At 43.6% G+C, this 15,281-nt stretch overlaps 1 protein-coding gene across 1 annotated transcript in view; it reads right to left on the reverse strand.

The window, feature by feature from the left end:
• ABHD12 (abhydrolase domain containing 12, lysophospholipase) overlaps positions 1-15,281 on the reverse strand; it is a 60,540-nt gene continuing 45,259 nt past the window's right edge. The window contains exons 8-13 of the mRNA XM_038395663.2: positions 15,199-15,236; positions 14,364-14,443; positions 12,850-12,932; positions 10,779-10,857; positions 9,098-9,225; positions 1-2,269 (exon numbers count right to left, since the gene is read on the reverse strand). Coding sequence (XP_038251591.1) covers positions 2,230-2,269; positions 9,098-9,225; positions 10,779-10,857; positions 12,850-12,932; positions 14,364-14,443; positions 15,199-15,236 — 448 coding nt within the window. The 3' untranslated portion in view covers positions 1-2,229. The remainder of the gene's footprint in view (positions 2,270-9,097; positions 9,226-10,778; positions 10,858-12,849; positions 12,933-14,363; positions 14,444-15,198; positions 15,237-15,281) is intronic.

The following is a 15,281-nucleotide window of genomic DNA, read 5'->3' on the forward strand; positions in this document are numbered from 1 at the left end:
TGGAGTGATCAGAAGTCAATAGTTTTATTAAAGCTACACACTTTTAGATAAACATTTCAATCTTAATGCACATTACTGGCCTAATTAACTGGAACGTATGTTGAAATAAACTGCACTGGTTCATATTTTGGAATCTAATCTGTGTCACATGGGAGGAGAGTCAACATTTTCATTTAAGTTTACACTTTAACATAAGTCAGATGACAGCAGCAGCATTAGATGGAATGTAGAGACTGAATTGCAAAGAGCCATATACTATTTCTGTCCTGTCAGTGCAATAAATATCAGTAAGTGCATAAAAGAGAATATAAGTGTCACAGTTAGCTCAGAAGTGTTATGGGTCAAAACCTTAGTATAACCACACTACGGCAGACAATCTATTGTCTGCTTTGTAACTATTATGAGCCTGTAGCTATAACTTGGATGCATGCTGAACTGGTTACACTACGCCTTATACAACTGCATAAGAGAACAGACCCCTCAATGCTGTAAGGTTCACTTCTGAACACTAGGAACTAAAACTATTACACCGAGTTTTACATGGGATGATTTGTTAGGGCCAGTTCAAACAAGGCTAGAGTACCCTGAAAAGCCCCAGTTTATTGGGTGCTATAGCTACAGCACCAGTACGTGACATTCTCTCACCCAAATGCCCCAAACCGCTGTGCCATGCTAGTAGGGGTGGAGGTGCAAGTCCTGAATCAGGAATTGTTTTGTGGTTGCAGTCAGGGAAGGAGAGTGGGAATGGGAGGCACAACAGAACAGGGACACCTGTGATGAGCCTCACTAAGGGTTATGATAAAGGGATGCACAGCCAGCAGCCCAACTTTCCACCACAGAGCAGCTTGCGCATCACTTCCCGCTGTACAAGGAGGAAGCTTCCACTGAGCATCTCCCCCAGTGGAGTGGGGCCCTATGAATCTACAGCCTCCCAGCATGGACTGAACCAGCCCTGGCCAGCCACCCATCCAGGACAGCACATGTTGCCATGAGGAAAGACGGACTGAGGCCACAGATGAACCAGGTGTACTCCATGTGAACAGGAGAGCTGAATCTTTGCCCAAGGCATGGAAAACAGGGTGTGGGGAATAAAGAAAAAAAAAACAGAACCACAGTTTATTTGCATTAGTAACTATCTACTGCTGCTTGCTTTTAGCTATGCAGGAATTGCTCTGCCTAAGGAACTGACGAGTTCACCTCTCCCTTTGTGCCTGACAACTGGAGCTAAAACATGTTTCTTACGGATCTCTGTCCTCTCATCCCCAAGAAAGTGCTCGTGTCTCTTTATGCTTAAAGAAGAATGGAAGACATTTTTTGTTTAAATAAATTCCTACATATTCTAGGCCCATATGATTCAGAGAAGGGGAAAACTCAGACAAAAATTAAACTCTCTCTAAAATAAAATCCCATCTGTTGAAGTCACTTAAGGTACCAATACTCCTACCAAAGGTATATGGGAAGGGGGAAAAGGAATACTCCAGAGGTCTGCATGTATGGAGTGGGAATGATACTCAGAAAGAAGCACATGGGGGGGAGAATGGAAAAGTGTTACAACATCCCCATCACATTAAATATTTGTGTCTTACTTTTTTAAAAACATCCTTTTTCTTTCAAAATGTCTTGCAAGTACCTTATGCTTTTGCAGTACACCTCAAATTAAAAGTTAACTGATTTCAATAAAACATCAATATTCCCCATGATCTTCAGCACTTTCCTGATTATAACCATTGAGAGAAAAATGATGAACTAAATATATATTTTCTATGAAGGAAACACCCTGGAACTGAAGCAAGACAGCTGCAATATTTAAAGATGGTCACAGCCACCATTTTGTGGGTAAATCACAGTCATTTTTGATCCAAAATGTTATGCTGTTTTTAAATGTAAAAGTAGTACCATTTGTCCCAAAACACGTTTTCTAGGAACATCTGTTCTTTTAATTATTATGCTGCATTGGTAGGTCTTTGTTGTGCTCAAGTTTTGAATGGGTTGGTATTCGTGCATGGGTTTGTTTGTTTTTCTGTCCATGTTAAACCAGAAGCCACCTAACTTCATTTCTTTCTTCTCCCACTGTCTTAGACACCGATGTGGGAGTTTGGATTTCCAAGGGTATGCATCAGGACAAATGAAGGAATTCCTGGCCTAGCCAGTGCCAGGCGCTAAAGAATGGCAGACTGACCAAAAGAAAAAACAGAAAGAAAAACCTTAATGCTACCAAGCAGCCAGTCTTCAGTGATGATGTGCATGTTCAGATTTTCCCAGGAATTCCCTAGAAAAGAAAACAAGAAACAGACAGTGACAAATCCACTCTGCCACTTTCCAAAACCAGTTTTACACTCCTCTCAGGTCTGAGGCACAGCCCATTAAAACCAAGGCATCTGACTATGCTGCCGGCGAAGGTGTGATTGTAGCACAGGTAGGCATACTTGTGGGAGCTTCAGCCTAGATAGCGTAGGCATCAGCCCAGGCTGGCTACCTGAGTATGGATCCAGGCTCCTGGAGGGCTTGTACGCTGGTTGCTAGCCCATGCCACCACATCCTCACTGCTACTGGTGCACGCGGTAGCTAGATTAAAGCCAACATCGTGTGCCTGCACCATACTACAGTCACATTTTCACTCTGCAGCGTAGACATTCCCAAAGAGCGTGTCTGCACTGACTTCCAAGGGAGCAGGCTTTCCGCGCATAGAGCTCTCCTGTTAAAGCAAACAGGAACCCCCCGGTCTATCAAGAAGAGTATCTGCCCTCCTTTGTATGATCTGACCTGCTGATAAAACATCATGAACAGTCCTATAGAGTAAAGCTCACTCTTTGGCTCCGGAAGTCTGATTTCCCAATGTTATAGTCACTGCTGACTATGAATGCCCCAACAGTTGAGAGAGAGTTGGGCACAGAGCAACAGAGATGACATCTTAAATGCCCTATACAGGTACTTTTGCATTTCCACTGAATAAATGGTTCCCTACCTGTCCGTAACTGATGCTCTTCTAGATGCACTGCACATGTCGATTGCACTGTAGGTGTCTGTGCCCTCTACTGCACAGATGTCAGCGTTTTCCCCGAGAGCACCCACTGGGGCAGCAGGAGCGTTCGCTGTTGCCTTGCTTGCCACATGCAGGCATAAAGGGCCTAACCACTCTGACTCCTCTAATTCCTTTCTATGGGCAAGACTGCGACAGAGAGGGGAAGGAGAGCGTGTTGTAGAATGGACATGCGCAACACATCTCAAAGAGCAACAGTTATGGACAGGCCAGTAACCCTTTTTAATTCCTGGGATAATTGCACATATCCATTCCATTGTAGGTGACCCACAAGCAGTCCCCACTGGAGATGGGTTCGGAGTCTATCTGAACAGGGGCTGGAGGACCACTATGCAAGCTCAGGATCGTCTCTAGATTGTTGAAAGAAGGTGTAGTGGGGGGTAAATATGTGACAGGATGACCAGGTTGCTGCTTTGCAAATGTCTAATATGGCTTGTGAGCCAGAAATGCCACAGAAGTTGCTTAGGATCTAGGTGAATGACCCAGTGCTCTATCCAGTGGATTCCATTAGCCAGCTGGCAAAAGGTGAATAAAACCTGATATCATGGTCAAAATCCTTTGTGTGGAAACACGCTTGCCCCTCACTCTGTCTGCAAATGCAATGAACAATTGAAATGAAGACCTGAAATATTTAGTTCATTCCAGATAAAATGCTGAAGCTCTTCTGTCGTCTGCAGTGTGTAGCCTCTCCTCCCCTTTACTACCATGTGGATTTGGGGAAAAGATCTGTAGGAAAATTGCTTGGCTGACATAAAAAATGGAGACCACTTGCATAAGAAAACTTGGATGGGGAAGACCAAGGTAGATTTTATCTATGTAAAAAAACATATCTGGAGGTTCTGATACTAGTTCCCTCAACTCCCCACTCTCCTGACTGATACAGTGGCTACTAGAAAAGCTACTTTCATTAAAGTGTTATGGCCATTGGGTTGGAAGCGGTTGTCCACAGGGGGATGAAATGCTGGTATAACCACTAGGGGTACACTGACTGAGCGAAACAGCCTGCCATACAGAAGAGGTTCTTGCTTCTATTCAGCATGTGCTGGACTAGGAGAGACCCCTTTCAGCCTTGACTAGGTGGAAAACCTCTTCCACTTGGCAAGGCAAGTTGTCCTAGTTGATGGTTTTCTACAATTCAGTAGCACCTCCTGCACTCTCTAGAACAAGACTCTCCTGCCGATGCTAACCAGGAAGTTTCCAGGCTGTTAGGTGAAGGGCCTGAAGATTAGGATGGAGGAGGCAGCCGTGAGTCTGTGAAATGAGGTCTGTGTATATCAGGAATGAGAATCGCAGACTGACTGTGAAAACCAGTGCTGACAGGGCCACACTGGGGCAATCAGTATAAGCCCCTTGCAGGTACTGAGACTGAAACAAAAGAAGGCAGCTGACATACTCCTGATGACAGGACTGCCTAGGTTGGACACACAGGAGCCCACTTCAGAGTCTGGTGAAGCAGAAGCCTCTTCTTGTGAGCACTGTGGTGCTGTACCTGTAAGGGACTGGTGAGGAAGGTTCAGACTTGGAAGAAAGGGGAGCTGTCATCTGTGGCTTCCCCCTAGAGAGCACCACATTAATTGGTACCTGTTGGCCAAATCCAATGGAACTGCCTGGTGCAGAGGGGAAGGCGCTGATGATGGTATTTTGGATGCTGGTGCTGGGCGACTCCAAGAGGTTTAACAACTCTCTTGCAGCCTCAAACACCTCAGGAGTAGATGGTACCGGGGCATGAGGAGATCCCAACAAAAGTGCTTCAGGAGTTGGTCATGACTAGCCTGCACTGGGCTCTGGAGTCAATGAACTCCCCTGTTTGGAGGTGTGCTCTGTAGAGGGCTTCCTCTCTGACACCCTCCTGAGTCTTTAGAAAAGCTCAACCTCTTCATCTCCTTCGACAATCCGGTACCGAGTCAGATTTCCAATGCCTCTTCTTCAGTACCGGCAACACCGATCTGCCTCTCGGTAACCGTACCGCCAGAGGTACATACTGCTGCTCGGTACCCGGACCGAGGCAGATCGCTCAGATGGAGGAGGTAGCGCCGATTCCAACAGCAGATATTTTAATACGTCTGTCCTGTCTTCTTTAGAAGAAGGTTTAAAACTCTTACAAATGATACATTTGTCACTCACAAGCCTCCCCCCCAAGAACTTAAGGCAGCTGGGGTGAGGGTCACTACTGGGCATTGCCTCACCACAAGAGCAGCAAGGCTTGAAAGCCGGAGAGTGTGGAATATCTCCAGTGCCGGGTCCAGGACCTAGACCCAGTACCAGAGCCACACAAAAACACCAAAACTATTTTAACTAGTCAATCAGCTAACTCACTAATACACTACACTAACTAGACAGGTACTAGATACAGGATTTGACTAAAAAGACTTGCAGAAGCAAGGACAGGGAGCTCCAACACATATCACAGAGGGTAGAAAGGAACTGAGGAGGGCAGGTGGCTCAGCCCTTTATACCTGTATGTGGTGAGCGAGGCAGCAGGGAGTGCTCCTGCTGCCCCGATGGGTACCGCTAAGGGAAAAAACTCTGACAACTGTGCAGTGGAGGGCACAAACACCTACAGTGGAATGCACATGCACAATCACTCGAAGAACTACGGCTATCGCAAGCTTGTCCATAGTGGTTTACGTTGCATATATGCAGCCTAAACCCAAGACAATGATTTACCAGTGTTATGTGGTCTGCAGCTGTGGTGGCAGCTGGCAGCACAAACAGCTCCTCCAGAGGGCCCACAGCCACATTATGGTAGGCTGCACCCAGAGGTGATCTGGGGGGGATGGGGGAGGACTACCAGCCCTCCCCATAGGGTTCCTGTGTAGGAGAGGCAGAGTTTAGACCTTAGTCTCATCCACAAATAGACGCAAGCAAAACCTTTTGACCCGGATATCTAAATGCAGGCATCCAAAGGAGTGCTCCGGTTTTCCAAGGTACGGGGCACCCGCAGCTCCATTAAAGTCAACAGGAGTGGGGGGTGCTCAAAACCTCAAAGTCAGGCCATTGTACAGGAGACGCTCTATGGATTTAGGCGCCTTCCTTTGGATGCCCAGCTTTGAAAAATCTGCCTTGGGCCTTGTCTACACTAAAGGGAAAAGTCTATCTAAGCTACCCAATTTGAGTTACGTGAATAGCGTTTCAGAGTAGCAGCCGTGTTAGTCTGTATTCGCAAAAAAAAAAAAAAAAGGAGTACCCGTGGCACCTTAGAGACTAACAAATTTATTAGAGCATAAGCTTTCGTGAGCTACAGCTCACTTCATCGGATGCATTTGGTGGAAAAAGCAGAGGAGAGATTTATATACACACACACAGAGAACATGAAACAATGGGTTTATCATACACACTGTAAGGAGAGTGATCACTTAAGATAAGCCATCACCAACAGCAGGGGGAGGAAAAAGAGGAAAACCTTCCATGGTGACAAGCAAGGTAGGCTAATTCCAGCAGTTAACAAGAATATCTGAGGAACAGTGGGGGGTGGGGGGGGGGGAGAAATACCATGGGGAAATAGTTTTACTTTGTGTAATGACTCATCCATTCCCAGTCTCTATTCAAGCCTAAGTTAATTGTATCCAGTTTGCAAATTAATTCCAATTCAGCAGTCTCTCGTTGGAGTCTGTTTTTGAAGCTTTTTTGTTGAAGGATAGCCACTCTTAGGTCTGTGATCGAGTGACCAGAGAGATTGAAGTGTCCTCCAACTGGTTTTTGAATGTTATAATTCTTGACGTCTGATTTGTGTCCATTCATTCTTTTACGTAGAGACTGTCCAGTTTGGCCAATGTACATGGCAGAGGGGCATTGCTGGCACATGATGGCATATATCACATTGGTAGATGCGCAGGTGAACGAGCCTCTGATAGTGTGGCTGATGTGATTAGGCCCTATGATGGTATCCCCTGAATAGATATGTGGACAGAGTTGGCAACGGGCTTTGTTGCAAGGATAGGTTCCTGGGTTAGTGGTTCTGTTGTGTGGTGTGTGGTTGCTGGTGAGTATTTGCTTCAGGTTGGGGGGTTGTCTGTAAGCAAGGACTGGTCTGTCTCCCAAGATCTGTGAGAGTGATGGGTCGTCCTTCAGGATAGGTTGTAGATCCTTGATGATGTGTTGGAGAGGTTTTAGTTGGGGGCTGAAGGTGATGGCTAGTGGCGTTCTGTTGTTTCTTTGTTGGGCCTGTCCTGTAGTAGGTGACTTCTGGGTACTCTTCTGGCTCTGTCAATCTGTTTCTTCACTTCAGCAGGTGGGTATTGTAGTTGTAGGAATGCATGATAGAGATCTTGTAGGTGTTTGTCTCTGTCTGAGGGGTTGGAGCAAATGCGGTTATATCGTAGCGCTTGGCTGTAGACAATGGATCGAGTGGTATGATCTGGATGAAAGCTAGAGGCATGTAGGTAGGAATAGCGGTCAGTAGGTTTCCGATATAGGGTGGTGTTTATGTGACCATCGCTTATTAGCACCGTAGTGTCCAGGAAGTGGATCTCTTGTGTGGACTGGTCCAGGCTGAGGTTGATGGTGGGATGGAAATTGTTGAAATCATGGTGGAATTCCTCAAGAGCTTCTTTTCCATGGGTCCAGATGATGAAGATGTCATCAATGTAGCGCAAGTAGAGTAGGGGCATTAGGGGACGAGAGCTGAGGAAGCGTTGTTCTAAGTCAGCCATAAAAATGTTGGCATACTGTGGGGCCATGCGGGTACCCATCGCAGTGCCGCTGATTTGAAGGTATACATTGTCCCCAAATGTGAAATAGAAACTGACTTCCTGAGGAAACTACAGTCCATTGGTGATCTTCCTAAAAACCCATAGTGGCTAGGATGTTCCCCCACTGTTCCTCAGATATTCTTGTTAACTGCTGGAATTAGCCTACCTTGCTTGTCACCATGGAAGGTTTTCCTCTTTTTCCTCCCCCTGCTGTTGGTGATGGCTTATCTTAAGTGATCACTCTCCTTACAGTGTGTATGATAAACCCATTGTTTCATGTTCTCTGTGTGTGTGTATATAAATCTCTCCTCTGCTTTTTCCACCAAATGCATCCGATGAAGTGAGCTGTAGCTCACGAAAGCTTATGCTCTAATAAATTTGTTAGTCTCTAAGGTGCCACGGGTACTCCTTTTCTTTTTGTGAATAGCGTTAACTCAAATCAACCTAGCTTAGATCTACTTACCGTGTGGTCCACGTTACATCGACGGGAGACACTCTCCTGTTGACTCCCCTTACTCTTCTTGATCCAGTGGAGTACAGGAGAGTGACGGGAGAGCGATCGGTGGTCGATTTAGCTGGTCCCCATTTAGACCTGCTAAATCGACCACCAATGCATAAAGCGCCACAGCGTGGATCCTCCAGTAAGTGTAGACAAGCCCTTGGAGACCCTATAGGAAGAGTGTGGGACAGAGGTGGCTGATGGGCTGAGTGCAGGAGTGGGAATCATGAACTCCTGACTTCTAAACCAGGTTCATACTCTGGCAGCAAGTCATGTCACTGCTCTGACTCCAGTCCCCTAATGCATAATGAGGGCAATACAAATTCTCCATCTCCTCACATAGATACACATACAATACACAGTTATAAATGATTGAGGTGACCAGATAGCAACTGTGAAAAAACAGGATGGGGGTGGTGAGGTAATAGGCGCTTATATAAGAAAAAGTCCCCAAAACTGGGACTGTCCCTATAAAAACGGGACATCTGGTCACCCTATAAATGATACACATACAGATTTGCAAATTGATTTTTGGAGCCTATATTTCGGGATCATAGCCAAGCTTATGAGGAATATTTACATATTACTCTGAAGATGAAAATTAGTAAATGCCAACTGTTATAAAGGTTTCTAGCATTCAGTGTGTTCTGATTCATTTATGGTCACAAAGAAATTTGAGGGGGCAAAATTAAACATGGGTCCCAGCAAATATCTACAGTAGACTGTCTATAGCTAGAACAGATTCCACATTGCAAGTCAGCTCAGAGCAGCCTTGATCTAACAAGCTCTATCCATCTGTTCCCTACTCACTGTGACACTTTAGTAATGATGCAGATTTAATACATTTAATATGATCCTGTTTATTACCGTAGTATTCGAGGTAGCTCTGGACTCCTGTATATGTACTTATGCCTGTAGCCGAGGTCTCTGTGAAATGGAACAAACTGTACTTTGTAGTCACGGAAACTCCGAGATGGTGCAGCAATGTTATAAAGCTGTAGAAAGGATTTAAAAAAAAAAAAAAAAAAGTGAGGTACAAATCACAGCTTTTCAAAATTGTGCTCCAATTCTAGCTGGCTAAAAGTATACTTGCTGTATTGAGACAATGGGCTTTATTTTAATAAGATACACAGTAATTTGGTGTACACCCTCGCACACACATGGATGGGAGGGGAGGGGGTATTTTGGTGGAAGAAAAAGGTTAATACAGCATGCACTAGGAAGTGGCGGGTGAGAAAAAACTCAGCTGCATTAGATAAAAGGGAAGGTCCCAGAATAGATGCACAAGGGAATATCTACCAACCACGTATTTTGCAATGCAGAGAATCTCAGAGTTATGAGCTGACTAGGCAACTGCATACTTCATTTGAAACCAGAAGTATGCAGTCAGGAAGCAGCAGAGACCAAAAAAACCCCAAACCCGCAAACAAATACAGTACAGTACTGTGTTAAACAAACTACCAAAACCAATAAATTAAAAAAAAGATTCGATAAGGTCAGGAAACTCTCTGTGCTTGTTTCATTTCAATTAACTGGTTAAAAGCAGCATTTTTCTTCTACATAGTGAAGGTTCAAAACTGTACTAAGTCAATGTTCAATTGTAAACTTTTGAAAGAACAACCAGAACATTTTGTTCAGAGCTACGAATGTTCCTGAAGCATTCATAATTCTGAAGTTCTACTGTATCTCTGTGGCTCTCACTTTGCGTCTCTACTCTCAGAGCTCCCCTTTTACCTAATCATCTCTCCCCCCACCCACCTTCTAATGGACAATGCAGTAACTCTCCCAACAAAAATTCTGCTTACAAAGGACAGTTGTTAGATTCAGTTGGACAGCTATTACATAACTAACTTTGCTGAAATCAGCCTAAAGTTCTGAATGAGATGAGTTGGCAGATTGCAGCTCAGGCCCCACTAAACTTGTATGAATTACAAACACCATAACTATGCACACACGAACAAATCCCAAACCACACTGGGCGATTGGTTATAATTAATCCTGAGATCAAGTTCCTCTGCCTTCAACTAACTAATTGAGCAGTAGGTTGGTAAAGAACTGTTGCAACTAAGTTTCTATTTAGGTAAAATCTGCCTGGCATAGTTTAGTTAAAACAACTATTTAAAATTAATTTATTTAATAGTGTTTGAACCCTTGCATCCAGGAATCTAACGGGTATTCTGTTAATCTGTTCTCATTCCCATGCTTGGCTTACTATAACCGTAACACTTTTCCCCTAACTTCTCCCACAAAAATTTTTTTTGGCAGGCTGGTGAATTCTTCACACTCCTTTCCCTTAGCAAGTACCAGATACTTGGAGAGTTTGTTTCAATGTACAGATAAGGTTTTCCACCCAACATCTGATCCCTTCAGCACCACTCACTTTATGCACCTCTGTAATTATTAAAGCTGCTAGTTCTTAACATCGTATTGCTACCTTTTTCTGAACAGAATGGAATAATTTGTTTGGGAGGTTATTTAAGACACAATATTCCCTCCTATCAAATGGGCAACTTGAAGCATATCTGTTATGATAGCTGAAGAAAGGCACCTTCTTTCCAAGATGAAATGGTACAACAGGATCATCTTCAGCATGAAGAATAAGCAGCGAGCAGGAAATGTATTTTACACTGCAAAAAGGATTACAGTTGTCACCGGGAATAAAAATAATCAACTAAAGTTCTAGGCTTAATCACTCTGCACATTCTGGTTACATTTTTGAAAAAGAGATGCTTTTGAATATTTGTTATTTCTGAGTAATATTTTGCCTGTCTATAGACAAGCAGTTCTTTACCGTAGACTGTTTTAGAAGTGAGAAATAATGACAGAGAAGCCAACAATTCCCATCTCTCCTTGCCTTTTGAAAAACAATTTTAGCATCATTAAGCTAAGCTACAATCACAATAATCAAAAACTACTAGCTTCATCAAATTCAACACTTGTCCCTTCAAATGCAAATAGAGCCAATTATCTTTGGCTTATTGTCCCTCTTCTCGAACAAACACCACTAATAAATAAGAGTCCCATTCATATTCTGCAAAGTTGGCAAAAGAAAATGCAGCACAGTGGATTGCTACAGAGTTTATTTTTTAAACAATAAAGAGTGAGCCCATCGTGTGTAACGAAACAACAAACTATTCCACTACACACTAATCAGAATGTTTATTAGGGGACATTAATAAGTTTTATGACTAACAAGTTTTGTAATTATACTTGGTGGTATTTCCAGGGAAGTTATAGTTACAAACAATTCCTACACAAAATTAATCACATTTCAGATTTTGTTAAAAACACCAATTAATATGATGTAAGGAAAAAATGATTAATAAGACCACTGGAGAATCTATTTGCTGGGGAGCCCATCACCCCACAGTAAGATCAATAAAATCGTAATTTCTTTTTTACTATTATAAAAGGATTTTTATAATGTGCATTTGAAAAAGTGCTCTTATTACAAAGGAAGGGGAAGAACAGTCTAGTGAAGCAGTGCTCAAACTTTAGCGACCCGAGGACCCCCATTTTGATTTAAGTTTTTTCACAGACCCTCAAGTCCCCTGCTCAGCCCCAGGCCCCACCCCCACTCTTCCCCTTCCTTCAAGGCCACACCCCACCTCTTCCTGCCCCATCTCTTCCCTGCCTCCTCCTCCATCAGAGGGGCCAGTGGCCCTGGACACGATTCTGTCCCCTCCCCCGAGCGCACCCCATTCCCACTCGTCCCCTTCCCTCCCAGCACCTCCTGCATGCCGCTGAACAGCTGTTCCCCAGCGTGCAGAAGGCACTGGGAGGGATGGAGGGAGGGAAAGGAGTTGAGGGAGGGGGAGGAGTTGATTAGCAGGGCCAACGGATCCTCTTGAATCCCTCGTGGACCCCCAGGGGTCCATGCACCCCAGTTTGAGATGGCTAAGACAGAGGACCTGGATTCTATTCATACTATGCCACAGATTTCTTATGTGACCTTGGGCAAGTCACTTAACCTCTCTGTAGAGCTGCATGATCCTTCTCTACTGAGGTGTTGAGAGATTTAATTCATTAAGGTTTGTAAAGTGCTTAGATTCTTTGATGGCAGACCTATAAAAGTGGAAAGTATTATTAGAGAAAGCCTGGATCATGTCAGTTTATAAAAGCCAAATCTCCAACTATCTAACTCTCTGAATAGGATAGTTCTATTCAATGTATTAAATAGAGACGTTTGTAAGAAACCAACAACAACAAAATCATATTTATAGACACCCATATAGTTTCTCACTTTTATGCAGTCTCTTTAAATAGCTAGTCAGATAGGCTATTTCCTGTGCAAGGGAAAAACTTAAACAACACCTACACTATGATTAACTACATTTAAAAATGAAAAAGCAACCAAGAAGAATGATACTGAGTTGTGCGTTGGAGTTTCCTGAGACAGAGTCAGACACACCCATACTTTTATACACTTATGTCGCACCCAAGGCCAGTTAGGGCTGTTGAAACCTCCTTACACAAGTTCCAAATGCTTCAGCAAAAAAGGAGAGACTGCAATTTGGCATATATTCCCATGGTGTTGGCTTTATTCTAGTCAGTCTCATCTATGAGTATATCGTTCAAAGGGCTCACAGTTCAGATCACAGATGAGTCTCATTACTTACTTCTCATCATTTGCAAATTTAATTCCACTCATTGTGATGGTGTCAAGGAAGAACCAGTCAAATCCAGGGAAGTATCTATATATCTGAAGAAAAAAAAGTTAAGTATATGAATAGACATATTCCACTGAACAGCAAGAGAGACTCCTGCAGAGAACATTCCCGCCCGGAATAAGAGAGCATTATACACTACGAGATATCACATTGGTTATTGGGGTATATGCTTCCAAACTCACAGGTACTGCTGCAGAGACACTTCACTGTTTGTCATTGTTTTGGCTACTAGTGCACAGTCATGGATGATTTTAAGCGCCAAGTTCTCCAAGCTAACATCAGCATTGCTGCTTGAGTCCTTTTGGGTATCAATCTGCTGCTGTTTTACCCAGAATGTCACAAGAGCTCCCACAGGCCTGGCCACATTGACATGGCCTGCAGGTTTGCTTATTTGTGTGTTGTTTACTTCTTTTGGATGTCAGAGCAACTTCACCATCCACCTTGGCAAAACAGAAGTCTGACTGCTAGGAAGAGACGTGACCATAAGAAGGTTCACCCAGCCGTCAGGTACCTGGCTTGCACAGGAGAGTCACTGGCAAGTAGTCAGGGTATGAGTTGTGGCAAAGCTTTCAACCCTGCTATTTCCATGGAAACCCACATGGCTGCAAGGTAGGTGAAGTGTTTCCAGTTACATCACAGGATCAAACCTGCCCAGGGAGTGCACTTGTAGCAGCTACACATGGCCTTGTGACCATGAGGATTGGTAATTATTTTAGTCCAACCTTCAAACAGCTGTACACCTAAATGTACATGCACTTTTGTGCACTCCTGATTTAGGAGTATAACACCGCTTATGTGCAGATGCCAGTTGGATTTGCATCTGCACGTGTGTGTACACAGCTCCATGACTCAGGCAGAAGTGCACTCATTTGAAAGTCTGGGCCATTTTAACTTCTTGGTCCAGCTTCTCCACCACATTCAGCCAGCTCAAAACTGGACTGGTTGGCTATGAAATGGAATGTTGATTATTAAATAGCACGGTTTTAAAAGCCCTAAACAGGGCGTACCCTGGCCGTATTGGATGCTCCTTTGGGCCTCCTCTGAGTGGCATCTGCACTCACATGCTACTCATTGTGAGTGTGTCAGTCATGCCTTACGTCAGCAGGGGACCATGCCTTTGCACTGGTGAACCCTGTGGTGGGGAACACAGTCCCCACTGACATAGCCAACTTGGTCTGTATTTCTCACCCCTGGATTTATTACTTTTCATTCCCAATTTTCCTTTTCTGGCATCAGACTCCAAATACGGTTGTTAATTTCATTTGCAAGGTGCATTTCTACAAAGGCATTTTGTGCCCTACATATCTTAGTCTTAACAACAAACACTGGCAATCACCCGGGGGGGGGCAGGGCTTACACAACTAACTCAGGTATGTGCTAGTACTGCCCAAGAGTAATTTTTAAATATATTAAGTTTTTGTGACTAAAGTTACGAGGTAATAAAAACTGAAATCTGTACTTGCCACTGAAAACGGATGGCTTTTTGCTTCTTCACGTATATTAGTAAACGGTGATTCCAGTATTAGGGCATCTGGAGGAGTTTCTGAAATAGGAGGCACATAGCACAGCCTGTTAAAGCACTAAACACAGGTGAATTAAGACAAAGCAGAGCAAATACATCAGAAGTGGAGCTACAGTGGGGCAATCTTGATATGCTAGAGATGCTACAAGACAGGGTAAATTTGCAAAGTGAGACAATATTCTCCTCTCAGATATAGTGACATGAGTTACCCATTTCCTAATGTCTGAAAAGGTACATAAAATAATTACATGTGCCTCAGATCCTCCCTTGAACCACTGAGTTATGGTTGGGAACATGTGCAGCACAAATTTGCATACCGAGGTCAAGGTCAAGCTCATGAAGTCATTTTAAAGAGCTGTGATGAATATTGGAAAGCTCTACAGTTGCATTTTTGGAGTGGGGAAGAAGGGGTGTCTAAGTTAATTCAACCCTTATGAAAGCTGCCAAACCAAAAACTAAAATACTCCATCTAGCCATACGACATTGAAAGTTCTGAATAAAATAAAATAATTTTTGGTAATACAATCACCGAAGGAGACAGACAAAGTTCACACTGATGGATGCCATGGTTTGCATTGGGAAAGGCTTACATAATACTAAAAGATAAGTTTTGGGGAATTGTGTTCCAAGTAAGAGTATACTATACAAAAGCATAAGATAAAATTACTTTTGCAGTGAAGTCAGACCAAGGTAAGCGAGCAGATAACCAAGCAGCAGTTAGGGCCATAAGTGCAACTTGTGCCACACAGCAAGTACCCCTTTCTCATTAGCCTTACCTCTTTCACAAAGACGTCGCACTAAATTTGTTGCAACTCTAAAAGAAAAAAAAATACATTTAGTGTTAAATCAAGTGTTTTCG

The sequence above is a fragment of the Dermochelys coriacea genome, chromosome 3, assembly GCF_009764565.3.
Source record: "Dermochelys coriacea isolate rDerCor1 chromosome 3, rDerCor1.pri.v4, whole genome shotgun sequence".
Taxonomy (NCBI): Eukaryota; Metazoa; Chordata; order Testudines; family Dermochelyidae; genus Dermochelys; species Dermochelys coriacea.